The sequence below is a fragment of the Lepidochelys kempii genome, chromosome 2 (assembly GCF_965140265.1).
Source record: "Lepidochelys kempii isolate rLepKem1 chromosome 2, rLepKem1.hap2, whole genome shotgun sequence".
Taxonomy (NCBI): domain Eukaryota; kingdom Metazoa; phylum Chordata; order Testudines; family Cheloniidae; genus Lepidochelys; species Lepidochelys kempii.
In genome coordinates, this window is record NC_133257.1 from 142,519,939 (window position 1) to 142,538,203 (window position 18,265).

The 18,265-nt window shown below is 41.5% G+C and overlaps 1 protein-coding gene across 1 annotated transcript; it reads right to left on the minus strand.

Annotated features, from left to right (window-relative positions):
* Positions 1-5,402: 5,402 nt before the first annotated feature.
* CCT5 (chaperonin containing TCP1 subunit 5) lies at positions 5,403-18,247 on the minus strand. Its single transcript, XM_073332363.1, has 11 exons — positions 18,037-18,247; positions 14,138-14,198; positions 13,880-14,044; positions 13,226-13,424; positions 11,105-11,297; positions 10,718-10,867; positions 10,269-10,388; positions 9,647-9,832; positions 8,473-8,610; positions 6,416-6,596; positions 5,403-5,692 (listed from the first exon to the last, which is right to left on the minus strand). Exons 1-11 carry the CDS (start codon positions 18,139-18,141, stop codon positions 5,565-5,567), a joined length of 1,626 nt encoding a protein of 541 aa, XP_073188464.1. The 5' UTR covers positions 18,142-18,247; the 3' UTR covers positions 5,403-5,564.
* Positions 18,248-18,265: the final 18 nt, after the last annotated feature.

The window sequence follows — 18,265 nt, forward strand, 5'->3', positions numbered from 1 at the left end:
GTGCCTATCTGATCCCATTCCTTCTAAAGGGAGGCTAGGCTTGTGGATCTCAGTTCTGATTTTGTGATTTTCTTGGAACTTGAAAGTTAGGCACCACGATGCTCAGCATTGTAACGCCTAAGTCCCTTTGTGGGTCCCACCCACAATGAGTATAGACAAATGTTAAACTGCCTCATCTATTTTCACTGTCCAAGATAAATGAAATGCACAGCATCATAGAGAAGAAATTACTTTAATTTTTCACTTTAATACTGACCTGAATCTGACACCATTCCATTATTAAAACAGTATTCTAATTGTGTTTTTAAAGGGGGTGGTTTTGGAATATTACAAACTAATTTAAAAACATTACACAACTTCCAATTAATTCAAAAAATGATTAAGTTGTGTTGTGATGAAATAAAGGCAGACCTGCAACTAATGATCAGACTGGTGTTCTTCCAGGTTTAATCCTGCAGTCATTGTGCATATAAAATTCTTAATGGGAACTGCATGCAAGTAGGGGCAGGAAGGTCAGGCAACCAGGAGCAAAATGATCAAGAAAAGTTTGTCAGTACATTGCTGACAGGCCCACATGGAGTTTACATTTCCATAACCTTAACAGGGTTTGATTGTTAGGATTATACTTGTTGGTAAAGCATGAGTAGGAACTATAACCCAATTCTGGTTGTGAAATGAACTTTTTAAAGTAGAGTTTGATTCTGGAAAGAAACAAGACAAAAGTTGTTGTCAATGTATTTCTGTTCTATAGTGTGTATGATGGGTCCACTCAGAGGGGAGTCATGGAGTTATACTGCTCCCTGCAGGTCTAATGGTAGCTCTTTTTCATGTTCACATTGAAAAAATTGGTGCAGGCATAGCACTATGTATATGTAAGGTTAAGGTTCAGATTTTAATCACTGGTCAAAGACTTCAGAATCACAGCAACATAACTGAGCATGTGGACACTCAGCATTATATAGAACTTTAAATGTACAAAACATAGCTCCCATTGACATTAATTGCAGCCGTGGATGCTCAACACTCCTGCAAATTGTGTACTCCAGGAAATGAGGGCACCCTTGTCTCCTGTTTCTCTCACTTTCCACAAGTGGGTCCTGTGGGAGGGTGCTCCCCACCCACACCTCACCCCTGGCCCTCCAGAATTCCCCCTTAGTACCCTGCCCGACGAGCCTCCCTGTCTGTCCCCACCTGACCTGGCTGCATGACATTCAGCTGGTCCACCTCTGCACTGCACCCAGACAACATCTGAACGCACTCATGCTTCACACCATCCACTTTCTTGCCCTTGTGTCCCACCCTGACATAAAATGGCAGGACCTGTTGTCACCTAAGGAGGGTGAGGAACCCTGGAGGGCCCTCCAGGAATACTAGCTGGCAGTGCTTTCATGGAGCCGTGAGTACAGGCATGTACCTGCTGTGGTTCATGAACTCACCCAACAACTATCCCTTTTGCAGGAAGAGGGAGATTTCTGTATGGTGTAGCAGGTTGCAGCACCTCTTCCAGGTCCTCCAGACCCTCTTGCTGAGATTCTGGCTTCACTTTTCCCTGCATCATCTGATTTCTACAGACCCCATCTGTGGTCCCACAAAGTCACGGGACCTCCTCACAGCTTCCTCCATGGTGGCCATCTACCATATATGGAGGAGGAAGCGGGATGGGGGTGAGTACTTTGAAACCGTGGGGCCTGTTTCCATTCCCTTGCTCTAGCACATCTCCTGGCAGAGTTCCTCTGGGCAGTTCTCACTGACTCCCTAAAAGCCTTTGAGGGACAGTGGGCTCTGTCTGGGGTTCTCTTGTAGGTGTCCCCTTCAGGTTTCTTGATTTTTAAACTTTGACCTCACTCGTGTTGCTATTTTCTCCTTTGTTGTCCTCCATAATCAATCTGGACTAGTGGTTCCTCTCCCTTGGTTGAGGGGAAGGACCTTTAGTTTTGGGTAGGCCCAGACTCAGCTGTACCAGTACTTCAGATAGTATGTAACTGATTCATTCCCAGAGCAGAGTCCAGTCTGTGCACTGAATGAGGCAGTGGGTCTTGTGGAAAAATTTGTATGTGATCATGTAATTAAAGTCATACTGCACACACACTGGTAAACTTAACTGGCATTTCCTAACTTTTCCTAACATTTTCAATGTAATTTTCTAAATTAAAAAACCAATAAAAATAAAATTCTGTTTTGTGGAACCCTATTGAGCCCGTGTGTGTTTTCAGAAGGGTTGGAACCTTTAGATTCACTGCACAGACCCCTGCCACTTGAACTAAAGGAATAACTGATAGCAGCAGTAGATTGTCATCCTCCACGTACGCCAGCATTAGAAGAGGGAGAGACAGACTGTGCCTGTGGGTTTCACAGATACTTGCTGACAGCAGAGGAATGATGAGACACAGGAATCTTCAGTTCCATTCCAGGCTCTGTAGTGTAGTCCCAGCATCCTAGTCCAGCCAGCCACTCTCCCCTCCACAAAGGATCCTTTTCCAAATCTCACACCTCCCCACCAAAACCTGTGGCTCTTTCCGCTTTTGCATTCAAAGCAGTTAACTTCCTCCTCCATGGCGGCTGTGTCATCAGGGAAAGCACTGACAAGTGAGAGCCCCCAAGCAGCACACAGCTGCAACTGCAGGGAAAAAGTCCTGCTCAGCACAAATGGAAGCTTTAGGGAATTTAGCTACCAAGCTCCCCCATCACCCCGAGAATGTGCGAACTGCAATTTTTCGAACACATATCACGTGGCCAAATTTAGATGAATTTTCACAGGCATGGCAAAAGCCCTGCTCTAGGGCCTGGAGGTGCTAGAGCATCTCAAAGAAAAGATTTCCACAATTTAACATGGGCAAAAATGTACTAATCTCTAACCTTGTTCTTGGAAACTGCTGAACAGTTTTGTCTGAAATTTTCCAGAGATATCCAGCCTGAGGCTGACACCTGGCTTGGAAAATTTCACTCTGAAGAGTTGAAGTTTGGCAGAGTTTAAGCAACTGAACACAGGATCTTATAATGGGAAGTATCAGCCCTGCCTATAATAGCTTTTGAGTACAGAAACACACAGTAAGCGAGGAGACAATCTCCAGACAATAATACAACATAAAAGAAACTCCACTTTAATCCTATGATTCACAACCCATTTTGCTGGAGCTCTCTCCACCCCTACCTTCCAAAGGCTGCGTAGATGGCTGAGACACTTATGTGAACTAGCTCCACTATTCTATTTTCTCTCACCTGTTAATAGTTTGGGAGGAAAGAGGATTTGAGGGCTTTAATTTCTTTTGCCATCCTCCTCCCCCCCTACTCCATGGCGCATCATTCCCCAAAAACTAAACATGTTGCCCATGTATGGGAGCTGTCATAAGTTCTGTAGCAAAAAAAGGGGAGCTTGAAGGTAGCTGCTCCTATATCTATCTGCTGCCCCAGAATCCGGCAGAGGCACCAAGCTAGCACTTTGCATGCAACTATGGAAACATGGTAGCAGGGCAGGGCCCATGAATGATCCCATAACTTTTGGCAGCCCTAATGCTCAGGCAGATTGTGGTGGCCCCCCACAGCACAATTACATGGTAACTATTGTAATGGATGCATACAGTTAACACGGGTGAGTTAGGAAACTATAAACTGAATTTCCCTATTAAAGTCTCAACTAAAATTTTAGGGTATTTGATTTTTTTTTTTTTAAAATACAATTTGATGTTAATCTGTTTGAACTTGAGTCAACAACTCAATCCTTCCTATAGAATTACACATTTAAAAAAATCTATTTAGCAGGTAGGCACCACTGATAAGGTCTTTTAGATATTAGCTTACACCTTTTGAGATTTAACACACAAATAACTTACAGTGGAATAGTAACTTGCCAGCCATTTCTCATTTAAGGTCTTCTGAGCAATTTAATTGTACCATTCTCAATATACTATATAGTACTGGAGCCCTTTTGAAACAAGTATATCGTGAAATGACAGCTAAGATATTTCTGTGAAACTATAGTGGGGCTGTTTTGAGAATTTTTGAAATTGCCCAGAATCCCCACTTCTCAATGTTTACACTATAAATAGCCATTACTGAAGCACAGTGTAGATTATTCTTCAGTATGTCACTTTCCATAGCAGAGAACTCTTCTGTGCAGTTGGAGCACATGGAAGTTGAAGTTCAGTTTTACTTCATTTATTAGAAATTAGTGACATGCTCAATTATTAGGAAGTAGCTTTTGAACTTTGTGGTTTAAATTTCTCAAGTGAAAGAATTTAAACTTTCCTTCTTAAACTGCAGTAAAACACTGCCCTTGGGTCTCCACTGGGTTTTATCATGTTAGTCTTTAGTTTCTCCTCTGGAGGTGGTCTTTCATCATGTGTCAGCATTCAACGGTATGTCTACACAGGGATAAAAATCCATGGCTGGCCAGTCAGCTGACAGGCTCAGGCTGAAAAACTACTATGTAGATATTTGGGCCCGGGCTGGAGCCTGAGCTCTGGGACCCTGGGAGGGTGGAGAGTCCCAGAGCTGACTCCAGCCTGAGCTCAACCATCTACACAACAACTCTTAGTTCCGCAGCCCAAGTCATCTGACCTGGGCCAACCACGGCCATGCTGTGGGTCTTTTATCCCTGTCTAGCTGTATCCAAGGTGGCGACAATAGGAGGTAGCACTAATCATTATGACAATGATCACAAGTTGTCATTAAAAATGAAATACTGTTAAATAAAAGCAGCTAAAACTACTGGTTTAGAGAATAATAAAAATTAAATGCTCACATAAGGGAAATATATGCTTCAGTGCTTTGATGAATTAGGGGTCTTTGTAGCCGGTCTGTTTTAAAGCTTCTAAGTAGTTTTATTCAGCAAAGCACTTTAACATGTGCAATTTTCAGCACGAGTAGTCCCAATTACTAAAGTTAAGCACAGATTGAAGTGCTTTGCTGAAACTGAGCCAAAATAAAGATAACAAATAAAGTAGTCCAATTTAAGAGGAAAATGAAAGGAATGGACTTTCTACATGTCTAAAATACAGCTATTAGTAATAAAAAATTCTGCAACAAAACTGAAAATTAGGGAGGATGGGACAGTGTAAAATCAAATTTATCACGTGAACAAAGAATACTGCATTATTCGTTTGCATATTTAATTCCATACAAGACTCCATTTTTAAAGTTTATGTAAATTGACAGAGAATTTCCAGTCTGCTGCACTGAAAAGCTAGAGAATCCAGACCATCGGACAGTCAATGGAAAGAGATTCTGTCTACAGGCAACAGCAGGAGTCTGCTGCAGGGACAACGGATGAAGGGCCATAAATAATTTGAACAATGGAACATCTGAGCTACCTTTCTTGCCACATATCAGTATAAAAGGATGTATTTGCTAGGAAACATGTAAGAACATACAATGATGCCTCAAATAACTCTTGAAGCCACAACTGCTAAATGGCATTTTATTGTCTTCAACAACTAGCAGTTACAGTATCTAAAACAAAAAGAAAAGTTGTCAAGAAATAAATAGCTGAAGATGAACTGTTGAGATCTCACTAATTTTTGTTACTGCAGTGGCTCCATTACATTTTATTCCTTGTTTTTCAGCCTTCATTCTTCAGATTCTCCAGGCCTACGAATATCATCAATCTTTAGAATCATTCTAACCATCTGAGTAGCCAGAGCAATCTGTTGCTTTTTACCAATTAAGGTTTCTATGACATGCTGTTTCTTCATATCTGTCAAAAGAGGGGAAATATTTAGACATCCCCCCCAAAATCAAAAATTAAAGACACACTAAAAGAGCCCGTAGAGCGCAAATCACATTTCAGATTTAAAATTCTACCACCATACAATCACACCCTTCTACCAAATCCCAGAATTTTGGTATTATTCCCTTTCAGCTGTTTAGAGATTACAGTGAGGTATCATTACACATACTGAATCTATTTCCTTAAGTTAAGTATCCTCACACCTTCCTGTCAACTGTCTAAATGGGCCATCTTGATTATCACTACAGAAGTTGTTTTTTCCTGCTGATAATAGCTCATCTTAACTAATTAGCCTCTCAGTTTGTATGGTAACTTCCAACGTGCGTGCGTGCATCTCTCTTACTATATGTTCCTTTCTATGCATCTGATGAAGTGAGCTATAGCTCACGAAAACTTATGCTCAAATAAATTGGTTAGTCTCTAAGGTGCCACAAGTACTCCTTTTCTTTTTTCTAAAAGCAAAGACAGTTCCAAGTCAAATTCTCACCTGAACTCATTCTACTTATGCCAAAATGTTTTGCTCATGTGGTGTAAAATTAAGGGTTTTTATTCCAAATTCTTCAAATATGAAGTACTAAGTGACTGCATTTTCCAAAGTCTTTGTAGCATGCACGGTAAGTCTACTATGGCTTTTTACATTTGCTGAGAAATGCCTTCCACAATATTCACAGTGTACCAAGGATTTCTTACCATTTGTTCCTTTGCGCAAACAATCGATCCCAAGAGCAGGATTGTTTTCTTTCACTTGCCTAGCTCGCACTTCAGTCATAGTCTGTATGGGATTCATTCCACTGTTTTCAGAAAGCGCAATGGGAATGACTTCTAGGGCATCAGCAAAAGCCCTCATAGCATACTGTTCCAAAGAGGGGCACTAGAAGAGTACAGGCTTATATTAGACTGTTGGAAAAACCAGGTTACCACACTAAAACAGTGAAAGAATTTATCCATATACAATAGATACAAGTGTTCCTTAAAAACATGGTCCACCCTACCCAACAGGATGTTTATATGTGGTGCCAAAGTACTTATATGCATAATACATCCTACATCAGTCTTAAGGACAAATGGCTTGTCTACATGATAAGCCATTTCACTGTGTGAATCTACAATGCATCAGCTGGCTGCTCAGTAACTCATCACATAGACCCTGCTACATTAAAAGTCCTGGCATGAAATGGTGGGAGTGACTGCAATTTAATTATCATATTGAAATGAGGGTCTAGGGGTAGGGGATGGAGTCATGTGACACTGAATGCCTCATCTACAACCACAGTCTCCACTCCAGGGGCTGCACATTGTGACCTGGCTAAAGGTTACATCCTTTTAAAGCCAAACCCTAAGATCTGTACTTGAATTCAGACATGACTTTGATATGTTTAAGTTGCCCCATTTCATCTTTCAAAAGACAATTTTAGTATTGCAAAAGGAACATCACTGATAACACTACATCAGTCTGGAAAGGCCGCTAGCAATCCAATGGAAAATTTCACAGTATCATTTAATCAGTAACCACAAAGTAGTTTACTAAAGCACAACAGCTTTTCTTCTTCTACTTTGCTTTCCTATGCTGAAGCAGCAGCAGTTACTATGTGAAAAACTATGTATAGTTTTTCAGAAACTATACGACACTGTGCATAAGTGAAAGCATGAAATTCCTTAGCATACACTTGTTTTGCAAAAAGGAGTACTTGTGGCACCTTAGAGACTAACCAATTTATTTGAGCATGAGCTTTCGTGAGCTACAGCTCACTTCATCGGATGCATACCGTGGAAACTGCAGCAGACTTTATATACACACAGAGAATATGAAACAATACCTCCTCCCACCCCACTGTCCTGCTGGTAATAGCTTATCTAAAGTGATCATCAGGTTGGGCCATTTCCAGCACAAATCCAGGTTTTCTCACCCTCCACCCCCCCCACACAAATTCACTCTCCTGCTGGTGATAGCCCATCCAAAGTGACAACTCTTTACACAATGTGCATGATAATCAAGTTGGGCCATTTCCTGCACAAATCCAGGTTCTCTCACCCCCTCACCCCCTCCCAAAAACCACACACACAAACTCACTCTCCTGCTGGTAATAGCTCATTCAAAGTGACCACTCTCCCTACAATGTGCATGATAATCAAGGTGGGCCATTTCCAGCACAAATCCAGGTTCTCTCACCCCCCCACCCCCATACACACACAAACTCACTCTCCTGCTGGTAGCTTACCAGCAGGAGAGTGAGTTTGTGTGTGTATGGGGGTGGGGGTGTGTGGAAAACCTGGATTTGTGCTGGAAATGGCCCACCTTGATTATCATGCACATTGTGTAAAGAGTTGTCACTTTGGATGGGCTATCACCAGCAGGAGAGTGAATTTGTGTGTGGGGGGTGGAGGGTGAGAAAACCTGGATTTGTGCTGGAAATGGCCCAACTTGATGATCACTTTAGATAAGCTATTACCAGCAGGACAGTGGGGTGGGAGGAGGTATTGTTTCATATTCTCTGTGTGTATATAAAGTCTGCTGCAGTTTCCACGGTATGCATCCGATGAAGTGAGCTGTAGCTCACGAAAGCTTATGCTCTAATAAATTGGTTAGTCTCTAAGGTGCCACAAGTACTCCTTTTCTTTTTGCGAATACAGACTAACACGGCTGTTACTCTGAAACTTGTTTTGCAGTTACAGATACGAAAGGCTGATTTTTTTCCTTGAGCGGGAGAATGATGAAAAAGGTTGTTTTTTTTTTTTTTTTTTTTTACCTTATCTGCTGTTTCACTAACTGCCAAAGCACAAGAGATCTCGGCAGCACCTCCTCCATACACAATGCGGTTATCACGAACCAGGTTCCGGATTACACACAAGGCATCATGAAGAGATCGTTTTGCTTCTTCGATTATCTTGAATTTTAGAATATAACAAGTTATGTTACAGTATGTAAAGTTAGGAGAGTCCTGAAAATCTTACTTCATCAAGGTTTCCTAATACAAAATCAGAAACTCCACACAGCCAAGTAATATCTGAATAGAAATCTGTTGTTGTAATGATTTTTTTAATTCACTGTTTTCATGAAACTTTACATTTTGAAATAATCAACTTTTCAATACTTAGAAATTGCACATGCACATTTTAAAGATTTTTCAACCCTTCACTTGGATGATCAAATTGCATTTCAAGCCTGGGGTATTTCCAAGATAAAAACAAGGCTTTTTACACTAAAATATTTATGGTTCATACTTCAGAAAGTCCACTTAATAGCTTGATGCATTTTATTTTTTTTTAAAAAGTTAAGCAAACATCAAAAAGTTGTTTTGTTTTTTTTTAAAAAGATTACAAATCTATTTTTAACTCTTTATTTGCACCCTCTCAGTTTTCCCCTTTTTCTTATGCTTTTGGCTCCAAATAGGACTTAAGTACCAGCAGGATACGAGCAACACACTAGACACCAACCGATTTAATGCAAAGTTTTGAAATTTTGTTTTGCTGTACAGGAGATACCATTCTTATCTAAAGGTCAGGCCAAGACTTACAGATGAAGATTAGATATCTACTGCTATGTGAAAATGAGTAAGAACCTGATCCTCCAAATTATTCAATATCATTTTATTCACATGAGCAGTCCATTAAAAGTAAAAGGGATTAGGCACAAGAGTAAAGTTACTCGTAGAGCATGATAACAAACAATCATCAGTTTTACTCAACACCAAACAAAGTGATTCTTGTGGTACTTTGCACAGCGAGTTGCCACTCTTAACAAGCAATCACTGTTGGCTATCCCAGTCAGGTGGACTACGGATTTATTCACTCCCTCTAGCCACTCTTCAGATAAGACAGTACAACACTGAGGCTTCTTTTGGATGCACCTGCTGATTTTGCAAGCTGATAGAATTAGCAGGAGACATGATCAAACTCTCATTTACATATTGAGCATCTCACCATCTTATTTCCTCCTCTAATGAAGATGGTCACAGCTCTGGAATTCTGACATTGCTCAATGACAAGCATTTTATCCTTTGTTGTTCCAAATGAGATCTCCCTGACAATGCCAGCAAAGCCTAGTTTCTCAGATGTGAGTTCGCAGAAACGAGGAACGATGCGCCCTCCAGTTGCAATGGCAATCAACTACAAGTTAAAAAAACAAAACCAAACCAGTCATTTTGAAAAGAATTTTTTCTCAAGGGTTTTTTATTGTGGGACATGGATGGAAGAAGGCCATCTTATGGACTAGACTCTGAAATGGACACTTCCCCTCCTTCAGAGTATTTCAGGGAACCAGTTGCTTCTGCAGAGCAAGGAATGACATTTTAGATGTGGAGTCTTAGGTCACCTTTCTGTAACCCATCACACTTTTTTAGCTCAATTTTAACTCCCATCCTTCAGTTATTATTTGTATTGGGGTAGTGTCTAGAGGATTCAATTGTGGATCATGGCCCCATTCACAAGTGATATTTTACAATCAGTGATTTAGACTCGTATATATTAGTTGTGCTGCTCTCCTCCTGAAAGCCAGAGCTTCTGAAGTGATCATGTGTTAGAAGTCTGACAGAAGTTTACTTACTTCTATTTCAGGTCCGCCAACCCAACGAACAGCAGGTAGCTCATTCTGAAGCAGTAAGTGATTTGCCTCATCATCAAACCCCCACTGGCAAATAGCTAGGTTTGCACCAGTGTCTTTAATCTGAAAACAATTCCAATATATGTTGCTAAGTTAAAAGCAATACAATGCATTTAATTTGAACCCACAAGTACCAAAATACAGTGGATACAAAGGATGACCCATAAAGACACTAACCATGGAGCTGAATTTCAAAATAGTCTGTTAATTAATTACAGCTATTTTTTTTGAATAGTTTGTCATTCAGTTGTAACTTTTTAAAAGTATATGTATGCAAACAGGTCTGCTTCTTTTGAGACTACTGGTCAAATCATACATGAAAAGCAAAATATTTCACTCTTATATACACTGGGGAAAAGTCATCAGGGATAAATACGTTTATAAACTCTAACCTGTTTTATCATCTCTTCAAATTTCTCCTTTTCATATTTCTGCAGTGCCTTGTAATCTTCCACGGATGTTACATCAAGCTTGTGCTTGGTTTTAGGCTTAGGTGGCTCAAATGGACAAGTGAGAATTGCAATTTTAGCATCTTTAACTTCCTACATGTTAAAATAAAGTTTAAGATTAATTATTTTGACCTCAAAAATATTTGCACTCTCTCCCCCCCGCCCAACCCCATACTAATAAAGCTATTTTTTCTACAAGCTAGGAAAGAGCAACTTCTATTTTAGAATACATGAGAGGTGTTCAGAGACAGTAGTTAGAGGGGCAAAGAAAAGTTCCTTGATGATTTAATAAAGCCTAACATACAGACACACCAGAAAAGACTAACTCACTTTAGGCATCTGTGGATGGCTGAAATCTTTATCCACAATCACTCCTTTGACCAACTGGGTATCTTCCAGTCTCCCTCCCACTTTGCCTTGTACTTTGATTAGCTCAAAATCAACATCTTTGCGTTCCATATCAGCCACCGTCAGTACAGCATTGACAGCGATTTCTGCCATTTGTCTGTTGCAACGATTAATTCTAAATTTAAGCAAAATGTAATGAAGTTAGTTAAGATTGTTTAAAACATCCCCCCAAGAGAACAACTGTCCTAATAGAGAACAAACATTATTTGAGCATTGAATGTTTGTTCATTGTAGGAAGATGGGAGAAGAGGAGAAAAAGGAAGTTAAACTATAAAACAGGAGACAAAGACCTGAATATGTCTGCCTGTGTAGTGGAGACGGACACCTCTTCTTGGATATGTTACCAAGAAGCAGATTTGCGCTCTCACACTTAACTGATTACAAGTGAGTTATAACCAATGAACGACCTATAGGCTGCACGCCAAACAACATGCAAGGTACATCTTGGAAAGGACCTCTTTTAACGTGCTTACATATACTTGGTATACTGGTGCATGCTATAGACAACTGGTGCTAGACCATATGTAGATTTTTGGTTGCACAGAACAAGTTAAATTCTCGATTAATCTTTAAGATTAAAGCAAAATGGTTTGACTATATCCACTTTAATATGCCCCAAAGACAGGGGAAGGAGAGAGTTGCCTCCAACTACGACACTAATTGAACAGTTTTCTGAGAGACCTGAAACGTTCCTTAGTGTAAGACAAGCAGCAAATGTCACAGAGTTAACTGAAAAAAACCAAGTGTTTTTTGAAACTTTCTTTATAGTGCCATTGTTCTACCTGCCCTCCATTAAGAACAAAACAAACAGTAAAAAGAAGAATACTACTTGTGGCACCTCAGAGACTAACCAATTTATCTGAAATAGTGTTAATCAGACTTACAGTTAAGTCAAGCATCACTAGTAGCTTTTCCTTTGTTCCAATAGCGACAGGAAGGAACAAGTGGATTACTTTTGTTTTAAAAAGAAAAGGAGGACTTGTGGCACCTTAGAGACTAACCAATTTATTTGCACATGAGAAGATAACTCACACCTACTATCTTAAAGGGAACTGAGAAAAACCGTCAATGGTCAATTGATCTGTTGAATACTTGTTGATGCATCATGCTGGGTTACCCTATACTGTGTTTCTTAACTAGGGGGTCATGAACGGCAATGGAGGGGTCATGAACATTTATTAAGTCTAAAGCAAAGGACATCTCGCTCTCCCCTCCCCGTCCCCATTACCTTTCAAGGTTAAATACTCTTCGTCAGCCTCTCAATACACACACAAGTTATATAAGCTTATTATCGTCATCACTGATATAAATTAAATGTAAGGAGGTAGTGGAAAAACTTTGACTTCAAAAAAAGGGGCGGCACACCTGAAAAGGTTGAGAGGCTGTCACCTAAAATGCCTGCACCACTTTGGGCTGGTCTACTGACAAAAGGGGAAAACTATATTATGCCATCAAATCATTATCCCAGCAAATTAAAGAGCCACATTTCATTAATTAACCCATGATGAGTATCAAATTAACTACCTAAATACCATTTTACTATAGCCAAAAAAATAAGAGCAGTGACAGAGCAAATTAATAGAAGTAAAGGAGCAGATAAGGCTATAATAATATTAGCTATTTGTCACATGTGAAATCCATCTACTGTCATCTTTTCTTTAAGCAAACTATCATCTTTTAAAAGTGAGGGGAAACAACCACACAAATATATAAAGGGCAGTTAGGAAGCGTGGAAGTGGAAAAGAAAGGAATTAGACAGATAGCATAGAGGAATTTCTATTGCAGCTGCTTGTCACATGTCATCAAATCTGTAAAGAGAATGGTTTACTAATGTCTTCTCCTAAACTTGCTGCATCAGGGAGTTACAGAAGAGAAATTAACTGGCAATAAAAATAAAAAGTGACTTTAAGGAAAAATTTCATTGACGAATGCAACAAATGTTATATTCCAGCTAAAAAAGTCAAACAACTGTAAAGGATTTTTTCCCCAAAATGCTTTCAAGTATGAAACTACATTAGTTAGGTTTTTCAAGTATAAACTTACACTTTAGAACCTAGAGTTGTCTTTGCAGTCTGGATAAGAGGTTCGCTGTTCTGTGGATCAACTGGAAAGCTGTCACTGATTTTGTCTAGATTCTCAATGGCAACGCGTGCAGCCTGTTCATAACCATCTGCTATTCGCATAGGGTGAATACCGCGATCTAACAACTGCTCAGCCTGTTCTAATAATGCACCAGCCAGAACTACAAAACAAAATAAAAACAAGGATTTACTTTCCTCCATCGATTTATTAAGTTATTTGATCTTGCAACACGTTCTTAGAACACGGAAAGTGTGTTTAACGGACTTGCCCCTGCAAGTTTACACTAATTTCTAAAATTCATCAACAGCGGTTGACCAATTATAGTGAGGAAACTACCCAATTATTGCTTTTTCTTAAGGAGTGAAGATGGAATTGGAAGAAAATTAAGATATGTGAAAAAATAAATACATGGATGCATTTTTAAAAACAAAAACAAACCACCCCCTTTCCCCAGACTTCTGATACAGAGCCTGCAATATGGGAGCTGCAAGAGGATTAAAATGCTAGCTACTCTACTAGGTTTGTTCGAGATGCTAATTGTTTATGTAGGGCCAACTCTTTAAATATTTTTAAATAACCTAATTTCAGAGGTGACAGATTTGAAATGTCTCTTACCAACAACCCCTGTAGTTCCATCCCCAATCTCATCATCCTGCGATTTAGACAACTCTACCATAAGTTTAGCTATTTGATGATCCACATCCATCATACTTAGAATGGTGGCCCCATCATTCGTGACAGTCACCTCACCATCCTTGTCCACCATCATTTTATCAAGACCTAAAACAAGTGTTCAAAAAGTATACAAGTTATAAATAATAAAAGAAACCTTACAAAAAAAAAAAGTTTTTAAACTTACATTCTCAAACTTACCATTGGGCCCCAGTGATGTTCTCAGTGTATTTGCCACAGCCTTTGCTGCCATTATATGAGACTATGAAACAAAAATGCAAACATAAATTCAGTCATTATGACACATCCTTAAAAATACAATGCTTTATTAGTAACACTAAGCAAATAAATAGTGAAAAAGAAAGTCCTTTGATTTTAGTTGTTTGCAGATACAGTTATGTGTCAGAGAAGATTAGGTGTTAGTGTTTTCAGGGCCATCAGTTAGCCAGTAGCAATTCCCATCTCCAATGTTTTCCATCGGTGCAAATATGAAAAAAACTGGCACGGGTAATGAAAAAGGCAAAGTAACTTCTCCCCCCCAAACACCAAAAAAACCCAACAAAAACAGCATTAAATGGGGCTGAGATACAAAACAACTGCTACAAATGATTTTACTCCATTTCAAGCAGAAGTTAAACTAAATAAAAATGTATACTAAAATTATACCTAGATCAGGCAAATTGTGTGTGTTGAGATCGAGGGATGTGATCAACCCCCTCTATTCGACATTGGTGAGGCCTCATCTGGAGTACTGTGTCCAGTTTTGGGCCCCACACTACAAGGATGTGGATAAATTGGAAAGAGTCCAGAGAACGGCAACAAAAATGATTAGGGGTCTGGAACACATGACTTATGAGGAGAGGCTGAGGGAACTAGGATTGTTTAGTCTGCAGAAGAGAAGAATGAGGGGGGATTTGATAGCTGCTTTCAACTACCTGAGAGGTGGTTCCAGAGAGGATGGTTCTAGACTATTCTCAGTGGTAGAAGAGGACAGGACAAGGAGTAATGGTCTCAAGTTGCAGTGGGGGAGGTTTAGGTTGGATATTAGGAAAAACCTTTTCACTAGGAGGGTGGTGAAACACTGGAATGCGTTGCCTAGGGAGGTGGTGGAATCTTCTTCCTTAGAAGTTTTTAAGGTCGGGCTTGACAAAGCCCTGGCTGGGATGATTTAATTGGGGATTGGTCCTGCTTTTGAGCAGGGGGTTGGACTAGATGACCTCCTGAGGTCCCTTCCAACCCTGATATTCTATGATTCTATGATATATAAATATAGACCCCAACTTTACCTTCTGCACACCCACTAGCACGTGCATGCATTAAAGGCATTTGACTAGTGGGCTGGATCTTTGCCTGTGAACTCTAACTCTCTCATACAAAAGGGATGATCTGCGAAGGACTTTCGCCAGATAAAGGATTATTGACATTCAGTCATTCTTTAAAAATCCCTTGGCCTTTCAACATACCATTGGATTACTAGTATATCCAAACTGCTCACATTATCCACTAGGATAAAACAAGAGCATCCCATCTCTGCTGTTGCAAAACACCAAAAATCCTGGGTTTTTAAAATTATACTTTCCTTCTCTTTCAGTGATGCAACAGGTGAATTATTGAAATGCAACACATTTATTATTTGTGTTACCAAAGCACGTAGGAGCTCTAATAATGGACCAGTACCCCATTGTGCTATATACTGTAGAAACAAAAAAATACGGTCCCTATCCAATCATTTATAATCTAAGGACTGGTCTACTCTGAAAACTTTACCCGAGAGACATAATTATGCTGACCTAACCCTCAGTGTAGACAATACTAGGTCGATGGAAGAATTCCTCCATTTACCTACCACTTCTCAAGGAGGTAGATTAATTACAGCGATGGGACAACCCTTCTCGTCACCGTACACTGTATATGGGATGAAGTGCTACAGAGGCGCCGCTGTAGCATGGCAGCTGTGCCGCTGTAGCATTTTTAGTGTAGATGTACCCTAAGTACGAGACAAGAGCCAACAGATGGATATAGACAAGGGAGTTCATGTAAACAATGAGACGATACATGATCTCGCACACCAGCTGTCCAGTATTTCATAGGCAACATGGTAAAACAAAATTTTAGGTCTTTATAGTCCTGAAGTTTGGGCTATCGGGCATCTGAGTCGCATGCCCCGAAGTGTTGTACTGTAACTGCACCATGTAAACCCTGCTGGCGTGAGCTAAAAGGTACCTAATTCATGTTTCCAGGACTATGTTGATATGAACTGGGTACTTTTTAGTTTACACTACGTAGTTAAGTGCAATGCTATAGTGCACGGCAATTCACACCCCCATAATCCACATCTATGTAGACAAGCCCTTAGGAAGTAGGATCAGAAGGATAATGAGGTAGCTTTGAGAATGTTTATGAGGAGTGCTTCCCAAAGGTGAGAGGCAGCATGAGAGAAAGCACAAAGGTGTTTGTTTGAAAAATGCAACAAGTGGGCAATGGAGGCTGAAATCATGGGCTGATTGTAGGAGAATATGGACTGCTCAATAATCAATGACAGATAATAGGTAGCGTGACCATGAAACACCTTGAAAATTAAGACAAGTAGCTTATGTTTGAAGGGATTGAGAAGGGGGAGCCAGTAGAGGAACACAAAGAGAGGACTGACATGGTCAAAGCAACAGGTTAGGAAAATGATCTTTGCAACAGCATTCTGAATGGATGTGAACAGGACATAACTGCATCTGTCAAATCAGAGAAAAGAACGTTGCAGTAATCTAGATGCAAGATGACAAGAGCCTGGACAAGAATTTTAGTTGTGTGGATGGAGTAGATAGGCCATATCTTAGCCATGTTAGCCAGAAAGAATTGGCAAGATTCACACACTGCCTGGATATGAATACAGAGGTCAAAGACAAAGCCCAGTTTAACGGCATAAGTGACAGGCAGGATGGTGGTGTTGTCTACAGTGACTGAAAAAGGAAGGAGCAGGGAGAACAGATTAGGAGTTATGTTATAGCCATATTCACCTGGAGCTGACAGCTAGATATGCATGAGATGTCAAAGAGAGGGGCCAAGATTTTAGCTTGGGCAGAAGGAGACAGGTTTGCTGCAGGCAGGTAAATGCGCGAGTTGTCAACATACATGTGGTCGTTTAATTTGTATTTGTGGATGAAATGGATTAACCAGAGGTAAGTTGTAAAGCGAAAGGAGAAAGGTACAGTGCCCTGTGGTCCCCTCCCCCCAAAAGTTGAAAGTGGGGGGAGGGCTGAAGAGCATTCTCCAAAGGACATGCTGAAGAAGTAGTTAGAGATCGGAGAAAAACCAAGAGAAAACAGAGTCCAGGAAGCCAAAGGAGGAAACATTTCAAGAGAAGGAGGGTGGTTAACTGTATCAAAAGCAGGTGACAGGTCAAAGAGAATGGGGATAACATCCTGGCTGTGAGCTCTGAGATCATTAGAGACTCTGAGTGGGTTCAGTTGAGTGCAAGGCAGAGAAACTTGGACTGGAGGAAGCGGGCTGTAAACAACGTGCTCAATGCGGTTATTAGGTGGAAGGGAGACGGGACAATAACCGGGGCGAGGGGTTAAGACAGGGGAGACTAAAGCACGTTTGCACGGGGGGGTGGGGGGGGGTTCAGCGCGTGAGAGATTTAAGGGAAGACGCAGACTGATGCTAGTTTAGTGACTCCGTGACAACAGGGCCCGGCCATGGCGTTTAACAAGGCACCCGGCGGATGCCGCCGCCCCGCTCCATCCGCACCAGGAGCCAGCTCCGGGCAGCCTGGGGCGCTTCCGCAAAGGCTTCGCTGGGGCCGCGGCCGGGCCAGGCGGGGAGCCCCCGATGGGGCAGGCCTAAGAGCTCCGCGCCCGAGCCGGGTCACGGCTCCCCCCGCACCCGCCTGGCCCGGCCCGGCCCGGCCCGGGGGGGAGGGCGGGAGAGACACACAAAGGTCCGGCGGCTCCAGACCCTACAGGGGGAAGGGGGATTAGTGACCAACCGGGGGGCGGGGGGGAGAAATCGGGGGGTGGCGCGCTCTGATCCCGAGGTGGGGGAGGGGAAGCACATGGAGCCGGGGCTGGGAACCGGCGGTTCCCCGGTGGCGCATGCGCAGTTACCTTGAGTGCCTCCAGCCCCATGAGGCGGCTCTTGCGATCCTGGTCCTTGAGGATCAGGAAGGGCCGCCCGTACTCATCGAACGCGAGAGTCCCCATCGCCGACATGGTCCTGCCGCCACTGGGGCCGCACGCAGAGAGCCGCTCGGACACCAACCGACCGAGCACGAGCCGCGGCTGCTGCCCGCCACGCCCAATTGCAACGTAACGTGATGGGCGGGAGATGCCGCGC